Genomic DNA, 27,247 nt, shown 5'->3' with positions numbered 1-27,247 from the left:
ATTTGTTAATTTGGTTTTATTTTTCAAAAAATATCCTATGGAACTATTTTTTCTTAGCTCTGTTTTAGGTTGAAGGATATTAAATAAAAAATGACTACTTTCAATTTAGTTAAGCCATTTTATAAGATCGACAGGGTGTGTGATATACTCTAATATCACCACGCCCCCTTTGCTGTCGTGCACTATTGCTTACCTTTCAATTCAGCAAGACCACAAACTATTACATAAAAAAACAAGATGCTGCTTTTTGTTGTATCTAATTTTTCAAATATGCATTTTTTAAAACTTATTTGTATGTCTTCTTCCTGTCAGCCACAGTTTGTGGGGCCTTTGTAATCCGTCACACTGCTGTTATCTTTAATGCTCTTTGAGCTCCTCCACTTTTTGAAAAGGCGTGGTTTCCTTTTGCAAACAGGTTCTGCACAGTTTCCAGCCTCAACAAGTTTCATGTTGCATTTATTTGCATGTGGAAACTGGTTTCCACACCCATACTGAATAGTTTTTTTTTGCAGTGACACCACCTAGATTTAGTCTTTTGTTGCTGGATAGGTGAAAAACGAGATGTTTTTATATTTGCATACTTTTTTTTTTTTTTGTACTACTCAGGTCAAAACATTCTATATATCGGTAATCCACCTGTGGAGACCAACCTCTGTCGGCAACTAAGCATGAAAAAGTAAGTTTTACTGAACCCATTATAATTTAAATAACAAGGCTGAACTGTTACTGTTTGTAACCTTTTTTTTTCATTTTTAAAAACATTAGGTTTTAAGGAATAAAATCTTACAACGGTCAAGTCTATAACATAAAGATTTGTCTGGTGCCATACTATCTTCTGATTTAATACAGTATGAAACTGTTCATGTTTATTCTTACCTCAATGATGATCTTAAACATATTCTGCCCTAATTTTATTATTTAGGTTGTAGTTAAATGTTTGTAGAAAATCACAGTGCATGCTGTACTACAGAAAAGGTTATATTTATAAAACTGTTTCCTACTTTAAGTAGAAAACTTCCGTTCATCGTTCGTATTGATGATAAGAGTTTCTATAAAAGTAACACGTTATCATTCTGTGCATTGCAAAGTTGAATTAGTCTTCAAATCAAATATATAGAGTATGTGTAAACCTTGTTTATTATTTTTTTAGTGGGCGTTAGAAACAAATACTTTGGTACTGTACAGTTTATTCATGTTTTAGATGCAAATAGAGGTAGCACGCTATAATTGTTGCACTATCATACCTGAAAAATAATACCTTGACCTTGATTTTGACAAGGGTTTATAAAAAAAGACTACTGTAAGTGCCACCCCAGTGTGTGTCATTTTATGGTAATTAACGAGGGTCTATTCTAATGTTTTCATATAGCATGTACCATGAGAATGTACCAACAATGCATGCATCAAAAGAGGTGTTTACAAGTACTTTGAAATATTTTATTATTTATTTCTTAGCAGACGCCCTTATCCAGGGCAACTTACAACTGTTACAAGATACCACATTATTTTTTACATACAATTACCTAGTTATACAGTTGGGTTTTTACTGGAGCAATCTAGGTAAAGTACCTTGCTCAAGGGTACAGCAGCAGTGTCCCCCACCTGGGATTGAACCCACGACCCTATGGTCAAGAGTTCAGAGACCTAACCACTACTTCACACTGCTGTTTCTGTAATACCATTTTCAAATGATATTACAGAAACATTCCAATTTTACTTCGCTAATCATGGCCATCCAGATTTATAGTAGACGTAACTGGAGTGGGCTACTGGTCATGTATATATATATATATATATATATATATATATATATATATATATATATATATAATCTCCAAGCATGGTTAAATGTCATTATTTGTTTAATGTTTCTGTTAAGATTCCCTCATATCACGAAAGGGACTCCTTAATATGCCGTGCTAAAGTTGTGTCGATTTGTTACAGCTACTACTAATTAAATTAAGTTTATTTTATAACTACATACGTTAATATGGGAGGGGGGGTTACTTAGCATTGTGACCAGTGTCATAACCAGAGATGACATTCTACCGAGGTCAAGCTTAAGTTTCAAGCTATAGTTGGCAGTATTTTTTTGACTGCTTGGTATTTACTATTTAACTTCCAAATCTATGTTGCACAGCAAACCAACAAAGAACTGTTCTTATAGCTAGTTACAGCCATGATTGTGACCATCAGAATTGCTATACTTTATAAAACATGTGTCAGATTCTTAACTTCAAATCAATACATTCTCAAAGGGATGGCTATAACTACTATAATTATTATATAAAATAAATATTTTGTATTAAAATATTTATCAACAGGATTGGATAAGATTAACATAAACTAAGGGTTTAGAAGAGCTCATCTCATTGCTGAGATTTCAGTGATTTAGCAACCACAGTCTGTAGTTAGGTATATCAACTTGTAAATGTATGTTGCATTTGTAATGTATATGTATAGAAAAGGTACAGTATAAGGTACAGATTAATCTGTTTTGACATTATTCAGAGATGTATGTTTTGAAATTTCTGAGAAATGTTACATTCTGGGTGCCAAAAGTAATTGTAAATGTATAAAAATATATAAACCCAGGGGCGTCATTTGCTATGGGGCAGGGGGGGCAGTTGTCCCCCTAACTTTGGTTTGCCCCCCCCCCCAACATCAGATGATCTGTATGACATTATGTCTTCCACTTTTTGACCCCCACCAGACACATACTGTAATATAATCACATATAGATGGTCAAAGTTTTCTTCACAAACAAATAAAATATGTTTTTCAAAACATCATTCTTTTCTAATCTAACACGGATACGGAATGAAGTCAGCGATGGTTTCTATGTGACGTAATATCTTGCGTTCGGAGTCTTAAGTCATCGGCGACATTCATTCATTTTTTATTGATCATTCATTGTCCAGTGATTATATCGACAACACAGAATTACATTGCATTCTATTATTTCTATAATAATATAATGTTATTGCTATCATGATGAGTCAAAGGGAAATGTCAGATGATTGCCACAGCAGGTGGAAAATGGATGAAATTAAACCCAGCGAGACAACAAGGAGGGATTCACTTGTGGAAGAAACTATTAACATTGCTTATGCCCAGGTACAGTTATTTATACATGCTCTAAAGGAAAGGTACCATTTAGGCTCATGTTTAGGGCACTGCTGTTACCCTATTTTAATTTTAGATTTTGTCATTTCTTTAAATTCCAGTTTTCTTCAAATATATACACTGACAAAAACCTGAAAGGTAACAAACAGTTAAACCAAAAAAAACAATATGCTGAAACAACAATTGCAGGGTTGCTGTTGGCCACAACCACGCCGACTGACTTTTCTTTTGCACTCGCTAATCTACCCGGGGCTCTCTCACCCTCCGACTCTCCACACCGCCTCTGCTTCGTCACTTCCCATAGAGCCCTGTCGGACTGGTGATTTCCCCTCAGAGCAGGGCTAACGAGGATGTATACATCTAGGATTTGGGCGAGGGTAACATTATATATATATATAATGTATTTGGTATTGCCGTTCTCACAGAATATAATATAAACACCAATAAAAGCGTGCACCACATTGTAGTAGTTTTAGAATGGTACCAAAATGCATTGCTGCTCTATAAACTCGTCGTTGTATTTTTCATAAGGGAGCAGCATAAAAATGATATACAAAATGTTGGTATTAGTTTGGCAAATGAAAGGTTATTTTTCTGCGTGAAAGCGTACAGCTACTTGGGATGAGAGATTGAGCAATGTTTTGATTATTGTGAGCTAACCAGAGAAAGGAAAAACATTAGACTTACAGATTGGTGTTGACAAATTTGTCAAGATAAAAGCGAGATGCTACCCAATTTTATTTCATTTTATTCGTGATTATCTGTGTAAACATGTTATTTTAAACGTTGCTACATATTTCTATTTTCGACATTCACAGGAATGTGGTGCTTATTTAGCCTCTTTTTGTAAAGCCCATGCAATACATGACATCCCCCCCCCCCCCCCCCCAGCTGTTACTGTAAAATGATTTTAAAAAATGTTGTGCCTCTGTTTGTTTAATGTAGCAGAAGTTACAGTATGTAACTGAAATATTTACTTAACTGGGATATCGGAAGCTGGCAGCCGAGCAATTCGGTTAGCGTTAAAGCCTTTACCCACTTTTGAAACATGAATGTTTCAGTGAAAACAACGACTGTAACATTACACACTATTACTATAAAAATAAGACTTAATGCATTGCACATTTTGTATATTTTAAGCATAAGAACGATGTTGACAAAGTGCAGCACTCTATTTCGTTATAAACTGGCCCAACTACTGCCTGTTTTTTTCTCATTTATGATGCTATTTGGGACCAAACTTTGCCCTCTTCCCCCCCACCGAATCTTTATGAAATGACACCCATGCATAAACCTAATCCAAACCTGCAACATTTTACCCCAAAAACTTAATTTAGTCCTTAAAGTCACTATCAGATTACAAAATTGCTATTCAGGCCAGAAGCGGGTAAACATATAATTCTGTATACAGCACAGATGCTTTTCAACTTGTGGATATTCCCAGAGCAATAGCAGATGAGCTACATGGTTTTAGCTTTTTAAAAAATATGTTAAAACACCATGTAGTGAAATAAATATTTAAACACACACTGCAATAATCAGCACTATTAAACCAGAATCTTGTTCTGTTCTTCCAGTGCTTCCCTTCTGTGCATGCAACTTCACTAGAAACCAGACATTTTTGGCTTTCCAAATTGTATTACATACATTTGTTAAAGAAGGTTTTGGCTGCAGGTACACAAACTACCCTCCTGGTACAACTTGCAGTAGAAGGAGGTCATTATTAATGCAATCTACAAACTCTGCTGTAGCTCAGGTCACAGAAGAAAAACAAAAATGTTAATAAACTGATGATTAACTTTTTTTTTTTTTTTTTTTAACTACAGCTAGGTCAATTCCAACCATGGCTATCAATACACATATATCCAATTCAAATAAAACTGGGAAAAAACAATTAGAATGCTAAATGGAACACATCAATATACAAGTACATATTATTATAGCATTTATAGTAGGGAAACTACAGTAAAATACAGTATATTTACTTAATACAGTGCAATGTAAACATATCAGAGCAGGGAATTGCCTCTGAAGTTACTCTTTTAAGGGTTGTGTTGCCCTATATCTAGTGATTTCAACTGCCTTTTTTTTTAAAGGCAGTTTCCTTTAAGTTGTAGAAAAAACTACCAATGTTTTGCATATATAAGTTGGCAACTTATAACCAACGTTGAAAATGTGCATTCTGCTTTGTCCTGTAAAATATTGTAAGTAGTACCAAAGCATACAGTATACTAACAAGAACATGTCTGTTTGGATCGCAGAGTGCAGGAAAACAGGTTTGAAAGAATAGAAATATGTTTTCATTACAGCAGTCAGTGGTAGGTGCTTCCAGTCTTGCTTAATATTTCTAATTCGGTTGTTAGGTGCATTAGGATCAGGTCAGAGGTTTCATTGGTTGTATTTTGTGATAAAGGAGCTGGTTTTAACAGACCTGGACTTTCAGAAAACATGGAATGTGTGTAAGGCTAAGTCATTTTCTGGTCCAATGAATAATCAAGTACATGGTTGGAACAAAGACCTGGAACGGTAGTTCCTCACGCCAAGTTATCAGCGAAGTGCAAGAACTGCCAGACTCTTTGTACAGCAAGGATAGTTTATGTGTCTCCAGGGTATTGGCGCAGCAAAAGTAAATCAGCCAAAAGCATCATTTCACTTTTAATTTGTAGTTCCCACACTTAGGTGAAATGTAGAAAAAAAGTTAATACCTATCATACAGTAAAAGAAATAAGTCACCAAAGTAATGTAAAAATGTCCTTCTCCTTTTTCTCCCAACATATTTTTTTGCAGACCCCAGGCACTTTTATCCACGCATATGTATATTACAGCACATCTGAGTTTAATGACAATTACCTTGTTTTGTCAACATGTGATGTCTATATCATTAATATTAAATGATTTATTTCTGTTTTAAAATGGAACACTTGCCTGCAAAAATATATATATTTTTTATAAATGTTTCAAGCAGAATGATGGCACAGCAATAGGCTCAAAGTTGCATGCATTTTGCAAGCACATATATGGTTAAATGGGAGGATATGTTATTGGGTAAAGTATACAAGAAACCTTTAGAATACATACGATACATGGATGACATTTTTGGAATATGGCACATGGAGAGGAATCTCTTTTCAAGTTTCATGAATTAGCAAACAATATCCATCCTCATATTTCAGTAGATCTAAGGTGGACAAAATCAGAAATGTAATTCCTAGATACCTTGGTTAAACTTGATCAAGGATTTATTAAAACAGATCTTTAGTCAAAACCGATTGTACCTACCCATACAAAAAGAGCCATTCCTAAAGGACTGGGTATAAGGATAAAAATAATCCGTTCTGATGAGAATGACTATAAAAACAGAGAAAGGAATTAAAAATAAATCTTAAAACAGGATATAAAGAACAGATTATTGAGAAAGCTCTGAGAAAAGTTGACAAACTCAATAGAAATGAAATACTAAGTAAAATATAATAAAAGGAAAAAGAAGGTTAAAAGAGTACCATTAATAATGACTTATTCTAAATTATTACCCAACATTTCATAGTTTGGAAGCATTTACGTATACTTCATAATTCAGAGAAAATTGAAAAAATATTTCTGAAAGCGCCGATTGTGGCTTTTAGAAGGGATGCAAATTTAGCTGACATTTTGGTACATAGTAGACATAAACAGATTATAGACACATTACAGGACATTAAAACCTCTAAGAGCACATGTAAGGTATTGCCATGACATCCAAAGCCTATAAAAACCTCCACTGTTTGTTTTCAAACACACTTCCCCTTGACAAAGGTATGTAAACATACTGAAACATTGGGAAGTTGACTCTTTTGAGCAAAACCTTTTTTTTTAAATATGTAAATATAAAAGGTCTGGCATGCGTCGGATTTGAAACTATCAGTTTCAAAGCGTGTTGTGCTTCAGTGCTACACGATTAGCACTGTGCTGAATTGACAGCAGGACTGGCAGAAGGCACAGGTGTCGTTGTCCATCAAATCAACACTACGAAGGTCACTCTTGAAATCAGGACTTAAAGGATGTGTTGCAGTAAGAATACCGCTGTTAAGAAAAGCGAACAAGACTAAAAGGCTAACACATGCACAAAAACACAGAAATTGGACTATGGAACAATGGTCAAAAGTGCTTTGGACTGTTGATGGATGGACAACGACACTTGTGCCTTCTGCCAGTTCTGTTGTCAATTCAACGCTTGTCTTCTTTCTATTCCTTAAGGATATTATCTTCAAGTATTGCTCATCCTTGTTAGACAGCTTTTTGGATATTCCAGCCCTGGGTTTGTCAATTACAGATTATGTTTCTTTGTACTTGTTGATTATGCTTCGGATACCACACCTTGAAAATCAAGTGATGCAAGCTATTTCACTCAATGTTTTTCCTTCTTTATGCAAGGCAAGGTTGTTATAATAGTACACCCACCCCTTGTTATATTGCCCCTCGCTATACTGTGGATTCGGATATATTGGTCCTGGAGTTGGCTTCCCATTTTTACAGTCTCAACTGTGCATGCCTTAGCTGTAATAGACATAAACAATTTCACTTAGAATTACTGTTCATTTTATTTCGTACTGCACATCACAAACAAAAATACACAAAGCAATTAAAAACAAAACATTAATATTGTACTGTAATCATATACACACACAATAAATTAAATATCTACTTGCTGAAGCGGTTTCTACACAAAGCAAATTAAATATCTACTTGCTGAAGCAGTTTCTATTTTAGCCAACGAGGTGTTCACTTGTGGCAGCAAAAGTCACAGGGCAGTGACGTCAGCTCCCTAGCAATGTTGAGAATGGATTCTTTCAATGCAGTGGGTTTGTGCATTTGAGAAAGGAGAGGAAGACTCGTGAAATTAATTGGAGACTTAAGTTGATGAGAAGCAATTACCCTCTGCAGTACATATTAAAACAGTATGCTGCTTTTTATACGAAAAAGCGGGTTGCGTAGATGACTTATAGTGGACCCCGACAGCCCCAATAAAACGAGTGGTTGTACAGTATTTGTTAGCCTATTTGTTTTTCTATGGGTCTCTCGCTATATCGCAGCCCTCGATATATAGTGGATTTATATTGGACCCAGACACCCGCAATATATAGAGTGGTTGTAGTTCAAAATTAAATAATCAAACGTCAAGCACTCACCAAATGATAGAACAGGTCCAGATTAACAAGCAGCAATTCCACAAACCTGGCCAGAAGAAATGTGTCTGGGACAAAATTGCATTAAACATTCAGGCAGTTGGATACAGTTTTGTAAGTTCAGTAGTATGTGACAAAAAATTGTGAAATTTAAAAATAACTTACAAAACTGTATCCGACAATAATCAAACCGGGAGAGGAAAAAAAAAAAACGTGGGCATATTTTGATGTAATGAATGACATTCTTGGTAAAGATCCTACAACAACACCAGCTGCTGTGTTTGAGACGATGCTGCTGCAACAAAAAAACACCCTTCAGCTGCAGTAGCAACTCCTGAACCTGCAGGAAGAACCTCCAGTACCATCTACATCAGTATCACCCAACCCCCCCCCCCCCTCAAAATCTAAGAGGAGATCATCACAGAGTAGCCCATCGTCATGGTTTAAGAAATAAGCTAATGAAAGAAAAGAGGACAGTGACCAAAAATGTAATAAATTAATAGAAACAGCTAATAAACAATTGGATATATTAAATGAAAGGAATAATTTGCTGAGGGAATTTACCCATATTTTGAAGGATAACCTTAAGAAATAGGGGTGGTTTTGTGGTTTTATTTGATAATAATAATAAATTATAGTGCCCCTCACAATGGTAAGGTACGGAGGATATATACGCCGAGCGTATTAAAAGGCAAACACAAACACATTTACAAACAAATCAAATGTGAAAACAGCATGTGCTATTCCTCTAAAAGGAGGTCCCACCATGGCCTTGGGAGCATCACGCAATTACATTTACTAATTAATTAATCACAATGTATTTACAAATCGCAACACACATACTGTAGGGCGTAGGCTATATATAAATCTTGTTGCAGGGCTTTCACCCTGCCACACTACAGGCGTTCAGGGATATTATCCCACTTAAATGCAGCAGTAGTGTTACTGGCATTGCCAATATGTTTATTTCCGCTGTCTTCTTCCCCAGCTTCTTCTTGGACAACATTAATATTGCCTTCTCTTTCAATAATTATGCTGTGCAAGACACAAGCAGAAATTATTACTTTTGGAATCATGTCTGTTCTTGACATGTCCAAATATTTAAGGCGCTGGAATTTTCCCTTTAATTGTGCAATGGCCGAACGAGTACAACTGTGCAAATAGTTGTATCTAGTTTGCTTCATTGTTAGATGCCCATTGTTCCTGAAAGTAGTTGGAAGGAAGGTCTCCAAAGGATAAGCCATGTCACCAAGAATATGCCCATTGGGAGGAAGTAGTTGATTACTTTCCATGGCTGTGCTAATTGTACTGTTTCTAAAAACACGCATCGTGCACAGACCGTGGCCAGCCTGCATTGGCATCAATGAACTTCATATTTCTGTCACAAATTCCTTGCAGCAAAATAGAAGGAAACCCCTTTCTATTAAAATAGCTGTCCTTTTCATGTTCTGGTGCCTTTATGGCAACGTGGCAACCATCAATTGCACCAACAACTCCAAGAAACCCCCACTTTTCTTCAAATGCTGCCATGTTTAACACAGCATTATCAATGCTTGGCCACTTAATAATACTTGAGGCGATAGAGGACAAGACATTGCAGATATCATAAAATGCTGTCTCCTATCAATCTGAAAGACTCCTGGTTTCCAAGTGTCCACAGTGTCAGTAGTAGTTTTGTTTCTACAGGTACAGCTGAATGTTTTAACTCACTAGCTCCTTTGATCAGCTGAACGATGTACTGTAAAGAATGGAACTATTTTGTAATATATATTCTATATATAATTATATATTTAGTACTGTTTATGCATTCTTTGATATTGATATTGGAAAATCACGTGTTGAATTTTAACATTAGAAATGGGGGTTTCATCGAGCAGGAAAAAACCTGCTCGGATCGCTCATTTAAAAAAATAAATGGAAAAGTCGTATAATAATGTGACAGCGGGTCAAGCGAGACTGAAAAGTGGGACCATGTGTGCTTGATGCTGGACTTGCGGGGGAATGAGATTACCATTTTTATTTGCAAAATGCGTTTGTGTTGTGTGTCAACCAGGTCCGCGTTGTGTGAGAGGGGTAGGCTATGGGTGAGACAGCTAAATAAAAGGGCAGCCTGCGTGCTGTTTCAGTGAGAGAGAGTTTAGGAGTATTGTGTGTGTATTGCTATCCATTTTTGCGATCTGTAAGAAATAAACAGCACTTTTTAGAGTCTCAATTACTGCCTCCGAGAACCCTACACACTGCCTCTACAACAACAATTATTTTCCATTTGTAATCTATAAACAGCAACTGGTGGGTGTATGTTTAAGACAATCAGATCGCTTTTAATGGCTGTGGGGAGGTAGTAATGTGGTGTAGAATTTGAGCAGCCAACAGAGCGCAGCACAACTAGGGAGAGAGTTGTAAGTCTATGCCTGAGCACCCAAAGGAAAGGTCAGAGAAACACCTCCCTGAATTCCACTAGCCAATAGCTTCCATGGCTTCTACATAAATTACAGAAAAAAATACTGACAAGCGTTCTGATGTTTTTTCTTTAGCCTACTTGAAATGTGCCCCTCTGCATATGGAAATGAGATTAAAATTCAAATTCTGTGTAACCGGGCACAATCTTGTTCACAAAATTTTCTACAGCAGCACTGCTTGTTGGTGAGCCAGCACACAGTACGGGCTGCTGGTAATTTATTTTCTAAATCATCATCTATGGTTAACATTCCTGATTTTAGGAATTCAATACCAGTGACACCCTCATCTTGTTACATTTCATCAACCATAACATCACAAATACCAAAAAGCAAATAATTATTAGTCGCCATTTTAAAAGTCGCTCAGCCCTCTCATGTGGCAGAGCGTTAAGTCATTTAAATCCAGCTCAGTGCGCTTTCTGCACATTCTCACCCTGAGAGGCTCAGTTACTTAACGTGCCCAATGTTTGTGGACCAGATGCATGTCACAAGTCAGCTGTTAGGGTTAGGTTGCCATGGTTGCCACATTGAATGTCTTTGAAGCCACAGTGAATAGCTCCATCTTGCACCACATGATAAGGGTCTCTGGCACAAATAATTTGAATTGTTTTCTTTTTGTTTTTGTTTTGCACCTTTTTCAATTGTTCAGTTGTTTTTTTTTTTGTTTTTTTTGGGGGGGGAGGGTCCTTTTGGTACCTTTTTTATATATGGCCGTGTGGGAGGGTGTGGGTATTCACTGACACGGGAAACAGAAATGGTAGTTGACAACACCACACAGGTGCTCGGTTTTATTATTTTCTCTTGTATTCTGGTGAGGTGTACTGATTTCTTTGAGCCCGTAGAGGGCGCTTGTGGTCCGTGGTCTGGCTACCAGCTATGGTATCCAGAACCAACGGGGAATACCACGGCAGGATACTCAGCTACAGTCCGGCACTCGCAGGTGCTCACAAATTATAAAAACGAAAAAGGCAAAAAGAAACAGGGAAAATAAAACACAGTAAGGAAAAACTACAAAATAAATGTGCTGCACAACAACAATGAATTAATAATCTCCCCAGTCGCCGCTACCCGTACGACCCGGGACTCCGTCCTACACTCTGCTGTCTCACTGTACAACAAATACTGGGGCTGCCCAATGATCCCCCACTTTTCCCTTTCTTTCTTTAAAATTATTTTCTTTGATTTTTCTTTCCGGGCGTTTGTTATCCTCCCATCTTTCGGTAGTCAAAGCGAGACCGCCTTGCTCGCTGTTCCAGTTTAAAGGGGCAGATCTGAGGAAACAACAGAGTGTTACTTTATAGGTTAACAATCCCATTAAAGTCCGCCTCCCAGCCACTCAGAGAGGGGAAAAGCACACACACCCTCTTCCCCACCTCTCCGTGTCACCGCCATGACTGGCAGGCAGACCCCACGGGACTGCCGTCCCCTTCCTGCAGCATCGTGCATGCGTCAGACGGCCAGTCCAGGTCTCTCCCTGTTACAGGCCATAATTCCTTTACAATTGATCTTGCCATTGTAGTTTTCAGAACATCAGTTTAATTGTTGTATATTAACATATACAATAACCCTTATTCACTTTATGGTTAAGTATGTCACTGTATTAATTAAATTATACTCAGATTTAAATTCAATATACCTTCTAAATTGTTAAACCGGTATTTCTATGGGGCACCGTTTGTATCATGCATAATTTTGTCCACAAAATGACCCTTAGTGCACAAAATGCATATACTTGTACATTTTGTGGACAAAAGGGAAACCAACTGCACAAAATGTAAAAAAACAAACAAACATGGATTTCATTGTGTCCACAAAAGGAAAAAATGCTTTTACTTTATATGGACAAAATTATTTTACTGATTTACATTTTGTGTTTTTCTAAATTAGTTTGGTACACATAACAGAATTTGCAGTTTACATTTTGTCAACAAAAAACAAATTATGCTTTATCTTTTCTCCTCAAAATCATTTAAAATAAAAATACACAAAATGCACATTTTTTGGACAAAGTGCTCATTATGTGGATGAAATACATCATTTTGTGGATGAAATGTACATTTTGTGGACAAAATACATACTTTTGTGGACGAAATACATCATTTTGTGGACAAAATCCATATTTGGTGACATCACTGATGACACACTTTCACGTGGTACATGTGTCAGCCAATGCTTTGAGACTGGTGCTTGACAGTGCGTACCCATCTTTTTTGCTGGGCTTGTTATCTGGTGGGAATATTTTCTCTATGTGTAGAGTGAGATTACTTATGTTTCGGTGGTGGCTTATTCCACGATTGTACAAGGCACTACGCAGTCATATTTGTCCTAAGTTGAACCATGTCGTAAAATATTGGGAACGCAACGAGTGTATCTATAATATGTTGTATCCCCTCTGTAAAATCTTTCTGCCATCTGTGGCGCGTGCATGTAAAATAAAAGAACGCAGGGAGGAGTTCAGAAGAGACCCAAATGGCGGGGGATGTAGAATATCTCATCACATGCACTATAAAATTTAGCACGACACCACTGCATTTATCCAAGGTGATATCACAACAATACAGACAACAAATAAGTAGCTTGACAAGCTTGTGATACAGTCACCTTGGATAAATGCGTCAGTAAAATGAATTAATAATAATAAAAGAAGCCAATCGAACTATCAAAAGCATGTTAATAGCGTTGTTATTTAACCTCTCTTTAGCCCCTCAAAATCTATGTACTGGTACAGTATAGTATTACAACAACTTTTTGGATTGTTTAGTTTAAGCAGCGTTTGCACCGCCCCTCTAGACAAGGACAAATGAAACGTGGTCAATAACGTTTAGATGTTTCTTTGGAATTAGACAAGGAAGAGATATATTTTTCCGTTTGGGATGACTGTGAAAAATCAAAACAAATTTATAAATTATGGACATTTAATTTGTTGTCAAAATACACAGCTATTCATAGAATTCATATAATGTATTGTAGCGGCGGGGGCAGCCGCGCCCACACACGGGCAACATGGACTGTATCAGAGACTGGGGAGAGGGATGGGATTGTACTGTAAAATGCCCTGGTGTGAGTCTGTGCTAGAATGTATGGCGAGTGCGTGCTGCTCTCTCTCTCTTTTACGTGGGTGCCATCTTGATTGGCCCACTCAGGCTATTTACTTTTGTATGAATGAGAGAGGAGCGGCACATCAGCGAATGGGGAGAAGGAACCAACCACCTGAGCTTATTTACATATTGTGTTTTGAATGGACCAATGGTGGGAGACATGGGGAGATATAAAAATGGGCACTGTGCTGCCGGCTGGCTGTTGTGAGTGTGAGTATTCAGAGGGAGAACTAAAGGCAATAATTAAAAGAAACAGAGAGAGAGAGCTGAAGAACATTAGGATTCATAAATAGAAATAGCAGTTTTTGACTGCACGCTGTCTCCGGTTGCATTTCTTCCCACTACGAACCCGCTTAAGGCAGATCGTTACAGTATTTTAGACCTAATTACGTCCCTTAAAAGTATGTTCTGTTTTTTAATCAAACTTGTGATTGTAAAACAAGGTCACTTTGTTACTTACCTCCGTAACTTGAACTCGACTGATTCTAGTTTACTGGAAAAAGTAAAAAAAGACAACTGCTTGTTAATTCAAACCACACACAAAAAGCGAGTGAAGTTAAATTAGTTTAATTAAATCACAGTTAAGAGAAATTATTTACGTGAAAATAGACTTCCTCTTTTCAAAATGAGTTCTTCAGGCAAACACACATGATTTACTATTCTAACAGCTTGCACGGTATCCCTTACAACAGCATACCACATAAAGGACTCCCACATACAGAGGAATGCAATCCAAACAAACCTTTGTTGTCGAAGATACCAGTAAACCTTTAGAAACAGCAGCCAAGATAAATAACTTTGAAATAATTGATCAGATAAGCCAGGTAAGTCACATGTAGAGTCACTTCTCAGAATGTTGCATATATCACCCAAAAAATCAACAAAAGAAAAAAAAAAGTTCAGTTATCCGAATACATTGTTTGTCTCCTTTTATACAAGTATTAAAGTATTAAATATCAGTTTTGATGTGTAGAGGTCTGCATGTAGTAATAACCACATTACTGGAAGTTCATCTATTATTTCCTCATTAGATACTGTAGCCAAGAGTATCTGACATGTTATTAATTTGTAAAGAATAAATGGTGACATATTGCAGAAACTACAATCCAAACCAATGTCTTCTCCCAGCTGTTCCTTTTTATGAAGTAAAGCATGGTGGAACCCTTGTGTGTGAACAGATAGAAGACTACAGCATATTGTACAGTGACAAATATATAAAAATGTTTGTACTGGAATTTTAACTTTTAGTTCTACTCTTTGTACTCTTGTTTGCAGGCATTCAAGTTAGCCCCTGGATATGGGATAAATGTGTTGCATTAAAGAATAGTGAAGATGGAATCCTTGTCACTGTTGTCTTCTTTGAAAGGGGAATTTAAACCTGAGGACTATATTCTGCCACATTACAAAGAATCATATCGCTTAGCTATCGATGCTTTGGTGAATGGAGGTCGGCAAAGTTATCAGGAATTTCTCACAAATGAAAGGCTTGCCGATTTTCTGTCAGAGGAAGAGCTGACATTTATCACAGTGAATGCTGAGAAGCCTCAGGTAAATCAATCTAATGACTGTGAGGACATACATGATGACTCATCCTCTACTGGAACCTACTGGCCTGTTGAGTCTGACGTGGAAACCCCAGACCTGGACCTTGGCTGGCCAGGTTTTCTGCCTGAGCTTTCAAACAAGACCAATGTAGATCTGTTTTTCCACCCACCTCGTCAGAATTGCCCTACGATAAAAGAAGTCATAAGAAAATCAATACAGGATGCAAGAAAGGTAACACTTCTTTACTGTTTGTTCAAATCTTAAGATCAGTTTTGAGTGCTTCTGGTATGTAGAAATAAGGTCACATGTCTCTCAGCATATCAAAACTCACATTTTTTACAGGTAATAACAGGCATATACCATTTTCCAAAGAAGCAGCAACAGCAGCAATTCTTACAGAATAATGCTGGAATAAAATATGTATATGGCTCTAATTTTAAACAAAGATGATTCAAAATAAGTTATTGTTTCACATTTCTTTAGTAGTGCTAATGTAAGACACTGCTCTAAACCTATAAAAAAGTGACATTTATTATTAACACATACATTTATACTGTCGATTATACTGTTAATGTCTTGTTTTGTATCAACACGTGCCACACTTGATCAATTGGAATTATAATGTTCTTGCGCACAACCTGCAAACTGTATGTTTTAATTGATGTTAGCTTGTTAAGATGATTCAAACTACCTGGATATCCCTGCTTGCATGTGGATGTGTGGGTGTTTTTTTGAAGATGTGAATCATTTAATTGACGATAGGCTCTTGTATGTAACAAGCATTGCATAAATCTTTGGGATCAGGGTGCGGTTGGTATTACTTCACTTACTTTTTTCCAGGAATAGGTCCTTTTAGAAATTGGAATTTATCGTTGATAAATGTCTATACGATAATCGAATATGAAATTAGGGTTCCGATTGCACCTCTAAATACAACCCACAAGCCCTGGAATGTGTTATCCTGCTTATAAAATGGACACAATAATACATAGAAAAACAAGCTTTTTTATTTATTTTTTTTTTTTTAAATGAACACTTTTATGGTATATTCTTCCCTTTGGAGGAAAAATTGTCCATCAGACACGGTTAAACTGGAGGTTTTCAACATGTCCAACAATAAATACAATAATAGAATACTATTTTATCCCAGCCGGGATAAAAATAATTAATTGTAGCCCTGTCTAGCTACTTACCTCAAATGCCTGAAGCTAGTTAAAATGAGAGTACACTCAGCCGAGAACGTGCTACTTTAGTTGCAGGCTTTGCAATGCGCTAGGCCGCGACAGGGGATAACTAGCCAACTGTAAATATATATATATATATATATATATATATATATATATATATATATATATATATACTGCTTTTAGTGAAAATGATTGCAAAAAACAAGTAATATGACACAATAGAGTAGTAAAAAAAAAAAAAAAACCTATACTCAGGCTCTCCGTTGTGAGTTTAATACGTTGTGTATTGATAATTTATTAATTGAACTGTAATTAGACAAAAATAAGTTCCGCTGTGCATTAAACTATATTTATGCACAGTTTAAAACCCCTCAGCAGCCAATCAGCTTGCAGCATCCGAACATTCAGTTTTATAAATATGTACATTTACCCCGGACGCGCATAGAGAAATAGGAACACAGTTTATTTCAGACCGTCTGTTTCGCTACACAGCCGGAGTGAAAGCCTGCATCATACAGTATTCTAAAAAAAAAGAATATTACGTTGGTGTGAAAAGACCTTTAGCTCGGTTTCGTAGTCTATAGTAACATTTAAACTTGTCAGCAGTCAAAAGCAATAGTCTTTATATTATTGGTTTTTCATGTACTATTTAAAAGCTCTTGTGTATGTTGATGTAGCTAAAGCTACATTATTTGGTGACCTTTCCATGACCTTCCTGTGAATTCTTGTTTTTTTCCTGCAACTCGCTGTGAAACGTACTAAAAATCACTGTGCCAAAATCGTAGCCTTACTTTCAATACATCTCAAAATAACCTCTAATTATTTTAATTTGCGTAGAACTTTGAGTTGTTATAAACATTTCCAACAAGGGGAACCCTCAGTTTACCACTTTTGTTTGTTTGTTTCATGACAGGTCATTGCGCTTGTGATGGATGTATTCACAGACGTTGACATATTCAAGGAAATCGTAGACGCTTCAGTTCGAGGAGTTCCGGTTTATCTCCTGCTTGATGAATTGCAGTTTCAAAGCTTTCTTACTATGGCTGAGAAACAAGTTGAAGTTCAGAGACTCAGGGTAAGATTTGTGTATTTCGTGCCATGAAACCACACTTCCCAAGACTACCAGAAAAAAAGCAGCTGCTATGTACCTCAAATCTGACCTGAATGAACAAACTGGACTGCTTTGAGTTTTTCAAACCCATTTGACTTTACAGAGTCCAGATTAGAATCAGGTCATTGAATCTGTTTTTAACCAGGGTTGGAAATGTGGGAGTTTGGTATATTATTATTATTTATTTCTTAGCAGACCCCCTTATCCAGGGCGACTTACAATTGTTACAAGATATCACATTATTTTTACATACAATTACATTATTTTTTACACATTATTTTTACATACAATTACATTATTTTTTACACATTATTTTTACATACAATTACCCATTTATACAGTTGGGTTTTTACTGGAGCAATCTAGGTAAAGTACCTTGCTCAAGGGTACAGCAGCAGTGCCCCCCACCTGGGATTGAACCCACGACCCTGTGGTCAAGAGTCCTGCCCTGACACACTGCTGCCCTGACAGAATATATATGACAGAACATATCAGCAATACACAAGAAACAGCAACAAAATATCAACAAGAAACAGCAACAAAATATCCGATCCCAATTGTGTTGATTGGTGTATTTTTCATACCGTACATCAACCTCTTAAAACACAATAACAATTACATTTCTAGGTTTTCTTGTTTGACCCCGTGTTGCCTGCAAATTCCTAATTTTGTGTGACCACAAAAAGCGACACCTTCACAAAGATGCTATGCATTCTACGTAATTTATTGTATAAGCCAAACATGTTACGCACCATCCCTTATATTGAAGTAAAACAGAGAGCTTTGGATTATTTTGGAATTTGTCAGTTAGTTGACACTAGATGGAAAATATGTCAGCAGAACAGGTTACAGCCTGTCTTTAAATGTTTAGAAAGGAACTATAGAATTAAAACAATTCATAGTATTAATGCATACTTGCGCCAACATATAGTTGGCTGTGTGGTCCAGTGGTTAAAGAAAGGGGCTTGTAACCAGGAGGTCCCAGGTTCAAATCCCACCTCAGCCACTGACTCATTGTGTGACCCTGAGCAAGTCACTTAACCTCCTTGTGCTCCATCTTTCGGGTGAGACGTAATTGTAAGTGACTCTGCAGCTGATGCATAGTTCACACACCCTAGTTCCTGTAAGTCGCCTTGGATAAAGATGTCTGCTAAATAAACAAATAATAATAATAATAATATAGTAACGGTAGGCATTGGAGAGTTCTCCAAAGTATTTCACTTCCAGGCCCTCCAGGTGAATAACAATATTTCACAATGAGCCGCAATAGATGCAGTATATTTATTTGTGATAGTTGGCAGTGGCTATTTCATTACTGAGAAAAAAGCAGCCAAGACACCTCTTGCCACACCTATAAAGTGCCTAGTAATGGCAGCATTACTCTGTGTTCATGCACACACTTGCAATGTTGTTAGCAACAGAAAAAATACATAAAAGATAAAAGATAAAGGATTTCCTCTATCTTACAGATGCGTCATTCGTGTATCATATCCTTAGAAGATACCAATAAGAAAGAATGGAGCCAACTGAACAGTTTAAAAAAAGAATCTGAAAATGTAACTGTTTAGATCAGGCTACCAATGGACGGGGGTGTGGTGGGTTAGGGTTAGGGTTTCCTGGATCTTGGCCTCACCTTGGTCAAGGGTGCTAATGTTAAATACTGTGACTCACTGTCAGACAGCTCACAGCGCATACACCTCAGTCATACAGCATAGGTATCTTGGAGTGATGTATTAAATGAATGCCAGTCAAATAGTAAAGTTCACTTCTCTCTGACAGTCTATCCCTACGTAACAGGAGCCGTAGCTGCACGTTTTTTTTTATATTTTTAGGGTACCTGCTAGATAATTGACCGCGGAGCAGTGAAGTGTCCTGAGGCTACTGAGGTTACTGTATATTGGGTTATATTTGGACTGGATCATTTTAGGCTTATTTAAATTAGGGTTAATGTTTAAAGCTAGTTTCAGGAGCCTGAATGCCCGGGTTGATCCTTTAGTTTTATAATATTGTATACTGTTGATGTTTCTCTCTTCAATTAAAAGAATCATAAAATGTGGTTCTGTTACCAGGGACTTTCTCAGTTTGTAGGACACAGACTAAAGATGAATGTGTTGATTGTTTTATATATAGTATTGTTAGATAGTATGTTAACAAAATAGAAACTAGATTGCTTAAAATATAGATCTGCAGATTAGGGAATGAAACACAAAGTTTTCTACATGGCATTTCAACAAAGCAAAAGCAAAACTTTATGGCATATCTGTGTGGTATAAGAAGGATTGAAAATGACCTTTGTTAGCTTGGGCCACTTCAAAGTTACCTACAGACCTACATTTGAAGGAAATGTTTACACTATGCAGGCTGGGCAGGAAAATCTTGCCTTAAACTCTTTGGTGTTTTCTGTATTGATGCAAGGCACGTATTAAGTAATTATTGTCTCTTTAATATGTTTACAAACATATACAACCTGGATTTCCTCTTCATATTTGTTTTGCTCGAAAAAAAGTTATTTCTGAAGCTACTAACTCTTTAAAAATGTAGCACTGGCAGTGCATGATAGTTCTGGATAAAGCAAAAAAAAAAAAAACATGCTAAATAATTCTTTTATCCTACAGTCTTTTATCCTACAGCTTGTAGTAGAGTGATAAAAAACAAACAAAAATACAACTTTTCAGCCTTTGATTAATATTTCACTGGACAGGAGCAATGCCTGTGTAAAGTCAGATTGGACTTGGATTTGGTCATGGGTCCCCCTGTATCTCGCTAAGAGGCGCCCTTGAGAAGGTGCTGCTACATTCTGAGCAATAAAGTAACTTGAAGATTTGTTTTATAAAACCCTACTGCTGCTCTGAGGAGCATACTTATTTGGATTACACACTTTAGTGGCAAGCGGGTTCCAATGTGAGAATAAACTTTCTGAGTATAGTGTAGCATACCCTGTGATGAATATTGTAAATAGGCAACAGTTAATTATATTTTAGTGCAAAATTGAACATGATTTAGGGACACACCAGGTTTAATAAAACCCTTTAAAAGATGTTTTGTAGTGAATTGACTAAACTTGGGTATTTTACATTAATAATGTATTCTGATCTACCATAAGGAAATGTTGAACATTATTACAATGTTATAGTACAAATAAACTGTAATTCATTAAACAATATTCAACTTTATCTGTGATTTATTACCTTATTGAGGATTGTCGTAATGTTATTTATTAAAATCCAGCGTAATACAGAACATTACGCAAATTGTCTTTAATTATTAACTAATCCTAATATCCCCTTAAGGCTTTTGGGCCATAATTGTAATTATGACACACATAGATTCACACTTTTTTTCACTACATATGAAATAAAGAAAGAGTTTTGAAGGTGATCTTCTTAAGATGATTTATTATTTATAAGGCCAGGCCACCATCAGCATGGAAAGTGCATTTCTGTCCTGATATCTATTGGGTATATTGCAGAAAATACTATTACTAAGTTTTCTTTTGACTTGTACAGTACATACATAAATATATGTATTTATCATTAATATGTCTAATTTAGTTTATATAACAAATACAAATATTAAAAATCAAAGTGAGTTCTCATCATCATACCCAGTTAACGTAATCAAAAACATAACTAATATACAGTAGACTTGGTCTGAATAGAATGTAGTGTTTCACTAAACAGCTTTGTCTTTTTTTAATACATAATGAGCCATGATTGCATAAGGTAGTTTTAGACAGATAATAAATATACTTTTAATTGAACAATATGAGGTCCCCATATGAGGTTGCCATGCATGAAAGGGTTAAAGGGGGTACTAACCAATGCTTTTAAAATCCATCTCTTATTCGCTTATAACTTTATTGACATAATATCTTTCTATTGTGATGGATATCTTTTGATAAACTTCTGCATTCTTGTACTTGTGCAGTAGGTGACATAGTCTGAATGCATTGCTAATAAGGTGTGAAAATTGATTTAAAATTGTACATAGTGCTCTTTTAATGCAATTTAAAGACCAAACACATTTCGCCTTTCCTGATTTATTATCAAAGTATCTATAAACTAATCTGTAAACAAAATATCTGTAAACTAATTATCTGTAACAACAGTACACATAGTCAGCTTGTTAATTATTTCTCTTATGGCATTTTGAAAATAACATTTTTTACAGGATTTGGCTTAGAGAAAAGCTTTTACTCATTATTTAAAGAACATTACTGTTGACTGCTTCTTTAACAACAGTCTACAAGAGTTTTATGAATATCAAACTATATTCATAAAATCAGACAATGAAATTTAAATAACTTATGAATAAATGCTTTGAAGATAGGGAATAGGGATTTTGAATAACAAAAAGTAAACTCGGTTATTTAATGGAGATTGTTTCTTTGTTTTAATTCAAACAGAACATGAGGGTGCGGACAATAAAAGGACAAGAATATCTCTGCAGATCTGGAGCAAAGTTTCATGGTGCTCTGAAACAGAAATTTCTGATGGTGGATTGTCACACAGTAGTATATGGATCATACAGGTAAATTAGCATTATTTATTAGAACATCTTTGGGGTGGACATTTTATTTTGTTTGTTTATCAAATTCAGGATAGCTACATTTAAATATTATATTTTATTATTGTATTGTTTTATTTTTTTAGAGTGCTGTTTAAAAATATGAGTCCAGCAACAAGACCAAAAAAGTTTGTTTATGAATAAAAACAGGCCTATGTAAAAAGTCAATGTGATCAATTCAAATTCAATTATCTTGCCATTTTACCCATTTTTTTTAATTACTTGTCTTTAGCAAGAATGCATTAATGCAGTTATGATGAAGTTTGACACAGCACAATTTTAAAGCTAGGGCCAAAAAAGTCAATTAATCACCCTATTTAAATCGTGGAGTGCACCTTATTCTTTGTCTCGCTTTTTCATTTTCCACATTCCCCCCCTCCTCTGCCACTTCTGCAGTCGTCTTCCTCTGGGGGCAAGCAAAGCTCGTTTCCAAACTTAGAGGCCTAGCAGCGCTGGTCTTGTCCTCCGAGAGGAAGGTTCCTGAGTGCCTTGGGGGAAGTAATGGTTGCTTCCCAGCCTTGGACGCTGATCAGTTCGGTCTTGCCCCCGTGAGGATGGCAAGGGGAAACCCTGTACTCTTTACAAACAATCTGCTTTCTTCTGTGCCAGTCTCCCTCTTTGGAGATGCCTTCTGTGCATGTTTATTTCTTTCTCTCTTTCAGCGTTCCTGTCTCCCTTTGTAGCTCAGCCTCGGAAGTCTGGCCGTGCCAACCTCCCTAAGTAAGCTCGTAAGCCGGGAAGACTTCTAGTCTTCTCTTTGTCCTTCTCTTAATTTCCCCTTGGGGGAAGTAATGCTTGCTTCCCAATCTTGGAGGCCAATCGGTTTGGTCTCACTTCCACAAGGGTGGCTGTCCGCGAGGCAAGGGAAAACCCTGTCTTCTTTCTAGTCACAAGGACATAACACCTATTTCATTTCATAGTTGTCACTCCATCCCGGTTGTTAATCCACGCAGCCCTTCCTCCTGTTCCATGAATAATGTATAGTCTGAGAGAGAGCAGCCAACAGTGTTCATGCTGACCACAGAAACTAGAGCCCAAGTGAAGTTACTACAGTAGTAAGGAAACAACAGTGCAATATTTAGAGAATAAAACCCCATTTAAGAATTGACACTGAGGATCTGGTCTCCCAAGTCTCAAGATGCTAATCTGATAGAGAACATAATGGTACTGGAAGACTCAGGCCGAGTTAAAACTAACAAAACAAAACCTGCTATTTAGAACTGCAGCAGAGAGGAGATTGACTAGAAGTATTAATACCAGCCCTTTCTGAACTAAAATCCAAAGATGGATTCACAGCCTTTTGTGGTCTTTCTTACTCAGACTATTGAAGAGTACTTTTTCATTAGACTCACAGTGTGTTGTCATACAACATGTTGATCAATTATTAAAACTACCTCTAAAGGGGATAACTTGAGTACTTTATGTAATTGGGGTACTGGATTAATGGCCTTTCTTTGTAATTACATCAATTACGTCTGCACATGATTGATTCTGGTGATGAGATGTTTTTTTTCAGGATGGCTGTTATTGGAAGGCGCACCAAATAACACTATTAATTACAAGTAATTACTAAATAAAATAAAAATAAAAATAAAAACATGTTTTTGAAGATATAGTTGCTCATCACAAGGCTTTGTTTTCCAGCTTTATGTGGTCCTTTGAGAAGATCAACCTCAGTATGGTACAAGTCATCACAGGCCAACTTGTAGAATGTTATGATGAAGAATTTAGGACACTGTTTGCCCGTTCCACTATTCCAAATATATTCACTCCAGAGAATGTTGCACTGGACGTTAAGCAAGAAAGATGGCAGAATGGCACAAACACAGTGTGTTCCTATGTTTCGCATAGTCAGCCATTTGAGAGAAGAGACCAATTAAGGCATACTCTTGATACAGTGTATATGAAGGCTTGTGGAAGACAGCTCAATTTAACCAACAATATGGGGAATATGGATAACGATGACACATATCAACAAAGAACATTTGGCTATAGACCAGGCCCTGCTGGATTGAATATACAGAATAGGATCCAGCAGCTTCAGTCAGCTGAGACAAGTAACTACATGAAAAGACATAGCTATGCTGGACAGAAACAAGAAGCCCTATCATATGTTCAAAACAGGGCATCAAACTTCGGATCAAGTAATTGGAATGTAGCAGCAGAAAACTATGGTTATGGAGCTCCAGGGAGAACTGATTTTATGTCAAAGTACAATGCATTTCAAGGTGGTGGTGGAGAACAGTTCCAGAAAGGCAGATTAACCCAACCTTACCTTAGTTCTGATATGCGAAAATCGTTTCATGGAACTGACAATCATGTCCGTACTCTGCACCAAAATATGCCAAACCTTGAACATACCACAAAGTCATTCTTAAGAACCTGGCGGATAGAATCCTACCTTAACAACACTGAATTTCCACTTCAAGAGTCTGGGGATTATGTAGATTATCCTGCAGTGCATTATGATGGCTTAGAAGGAATAGAAACCAAACAAAACCAAATGTACCCAATGCATTCTTCTATTCGGTCATCTCTTGTTTTCAATTCAACCATACCAGAGCAGCCAGAATCAAACAGTTTTACATCCATCTCATCTACTTCCACAAAGGTCTCCTCTCAACATAACCAGGCCAATTCTTCAGTCAATATGTATTATCCTGCTGTGCATAGAAACCCATTCATGCAAACAGAAAATAGAATGAGACAGGATGACTTCATGCAAAAAAAGCGCAATATACAGATATATGATGACCAGAAGACAAATATGAATTATGTTGCCAATAAGGAATTGTTTACCCCTACGTATGCCACTCTTGGTAGAACGTCAGCCAAGAATCCAGATGTTTTACAAGTTGAGGGCTATGCTTATAAAAGACACAGTATTAATGAGCCAAATCCAAGTCAGGATTACAGTGCTAGTAAAGATAATTTAAGTTACATGTATGGTACTCTTGGAAGGAGAGAGCCAGACAAGTATGTGACCAGTCAGGGTGACAGCTATACCCAAAATAGGCATGCAGTTCAAAATCTGGATCACCAAAGGTCAACTTCAGAGTACAGTATTAAAAAGGAAGCAGAGAATAAGACACTGTCAACCTGTAATTGGCAACCTCCTCCTTCAAGAACAGTGTCTGTCACCTCTCTTGCAAATGCCAGGCAACAAGAGCAAAACCCAAGAAAAGCGAACAAAGAAAGTGAAGGTTCACCACACTTCTTCAAAAGAAGCACCAAAAAGATTAAATCTTTGCTTAACTTGACAGACAAGTCACCTAAAAGCAAAAGTGGTTCAAACTACAAAATATGTGACAGTTCAGACACACTAGTTTCTGATGACGAGGACCAGAAATATAAAAAAAACAAAGATAAAAACAAGCTTTCCACCAGTACAGCAAACTCAGTCAAATCTATAGATAGCCTTGGACATTCCAAAATAAATCAAAAGCTTCAGCTGAATGAGAACCATTTGTTGGAAAATGTTGGCGATTCGTCAGCGCCACGATTCAGCACAGAACAGCTCAAGTATGAGACAGACAAAGAACAGAAAACCAATCCCATCATATCTCCAGCAATTTCCTCCACTGTGGTACATCATGGACCAGAGATCCACCATGAGAACTCCAGTGCAGTATCACAAGCACTCCAGAGGAATCGTCTGAGTGAGAAACGGGTTTATAGCCGTTTTGAGCCTTTCTGCACATTTGAAAAACAAAGCAGTAAACCGACTAATTCAGGAGAACAGACTGTAACCACTGGAGCCATTTACACTGCCGAGAAGAACAAAAGTGTGTTCAGAGATCATGGAAGAACAAATTCAACATTTGCACGTCATACCTCTACAGGATATCCAACATATTCACACAATGACAATAAAATTGGCAGGTTTATGCAGAGATTCGTTGGGAATTTAATTCACAAACACAAGTAAGAGAATGTATTCCTAGGACTCACGCTGCCAATGCTGAAATATTGCCAATGCTAGCTATCACCATTCATAATACTGTCTGACAATAAAAAAGGAAAAAGGTAGCTTTTATATATTTTTTTCTTGGTGGAGGACTTGGGGAAGAACTTGCCAGTACCTGAATTACAATTTATATATTACCTCATGTGTACTCTAAGGCAACCATTTCTTGTAAATATGACAGTTTCCAACAGGAAATATAGAATGCACACTTAATGCATTAAGAATTAAAAGTTGCCAAAATAACCTAATTCTAATTTCCTTGTGGGCTATGGTATAGAACTATTGGAAAAATAGTGTAGTGGTATTAGATGATTTACTAGAACAATAGCAGAAAGCATGAATTAAAGCTTCACTTGTATAATGGTCCATTAGCCATGTATTAATACTGTATTCTTTACTATACTTTCCAGGTTGACAGTTTAGTTTTTATAATTAAAATCCTGTGAGGAAAACAAAATGTTATTATAGCTTTGAACAGTATCAACAAACAGGCAGGGGCAAATTTAACATTGTACTTGAAATGCACAATTTTAGTTAAGAATGTAATCCTATGAAAGACTATTAGTTAATGTACTCTTCTGCCTTAAAAGCTGTTTAAAATGTATATTTATTTCTCTCCCACAAAAAATGCAATTTATTTGATAAAATATATGAAGGTGCAGGTTATACATTATAATTCACATGGTATAAATTAGGAAACCATTTGATCTTAAAGGTGACGTGGGTCTATTTTAACGGTATGAACACCTTTGTATGTTAATACCCTCCTCTGCCTAAAACTTCTAACCCTGCTCTATCAAATATTTGTGTTACTTGGTAATGTTAATAAGGGAGTGAATACAACAGCCCTGAGGTTAGACACCAGTTGGATCCGCTGCTGTTTAAATACTTAAATGTGAAAAGCACTGCCCCACAGCACCACCAAGAAACAGCTGCATAATTAAAAAATAAAAATAAACTATAAATGTGTTGTGTCATTTTCTTTTGTGTACTTTTGTTTTTTTTGGGGGGGGTATTAAAGTAAAA

The 27,247-nt window shown here is 36.6% G+C and overlaps 1 protein-coding gene across 1 annotated transcript; it reads left to right on the top strand.

Annotated features, from left to right (window-relative positions):
* The first annotated feature begins 207 nt into the window (after positions 1 to 207).
* On the top strand, positions 208 to 27,247 carry LOC117402575 (protein FAM83B-like). The gene is made up of 5 exons (XM_034003880.3): positions 208 to 676; positions 15,121 to 15,621; positions 17,491 to 17,652; positions 22,094 to 22,218; positions 23,899 to 27,247. Exons 2-5 carry the CDS (start codon positions 15,178 to 15,180, stop codon positions 26,180 to 26,182), a joined length of 3,015 nt encoding a protein of 1,004 aa, XP_033859771.3. The 5' UTR covers positions 208 to 676; positions 15,121 to 15,177; the 3' UTR covers positions 26,183 to 27,247.

The sequence above is a fragment of the Acipenser ruthenus genome, chromosome 5 (assembly GCF_902713425.1).
Source record: "Acipenser ruthenus chromosome 5, fAciRut3.2 maternal haplotype, whole genome shotgun sequence".
NCBI lineage: Eukaryota > Metazoa > Chordata > Actinopteri > Acipenseriformes > Acipenseridae > Acipenser > Acipenser ruthenus.
Note: the sequence above shows the minus strand (reverse complement) of the source record. Positions and strands in the feature narration are given on the sequence as shown.

Bases quoted from the DNA above. Each gene is read 5' to 3' on its own strand.
- LOC117402575 (XM_034003880.3), top strand. From the start codon at position 15,178: ATGGAATCCTTGTCACTGTTGTCTTCTTTGAAAGGGGAATTTAAACCT. The intron at 15,622-17,490 runs GTAACACTTCTT...GTTTCATGACAG, and splicing joins CAATACAGGATGCAAGAAAG to GTCATTGCGCTTGTGATGGA. The intron at 22,219-23,898 runs GTAAATTAGCAT...TTTGTTTTCCAG, and splicing joins GTAGTATATGGATCATACAG to CTTTATGTGGTCCTTTGAGA.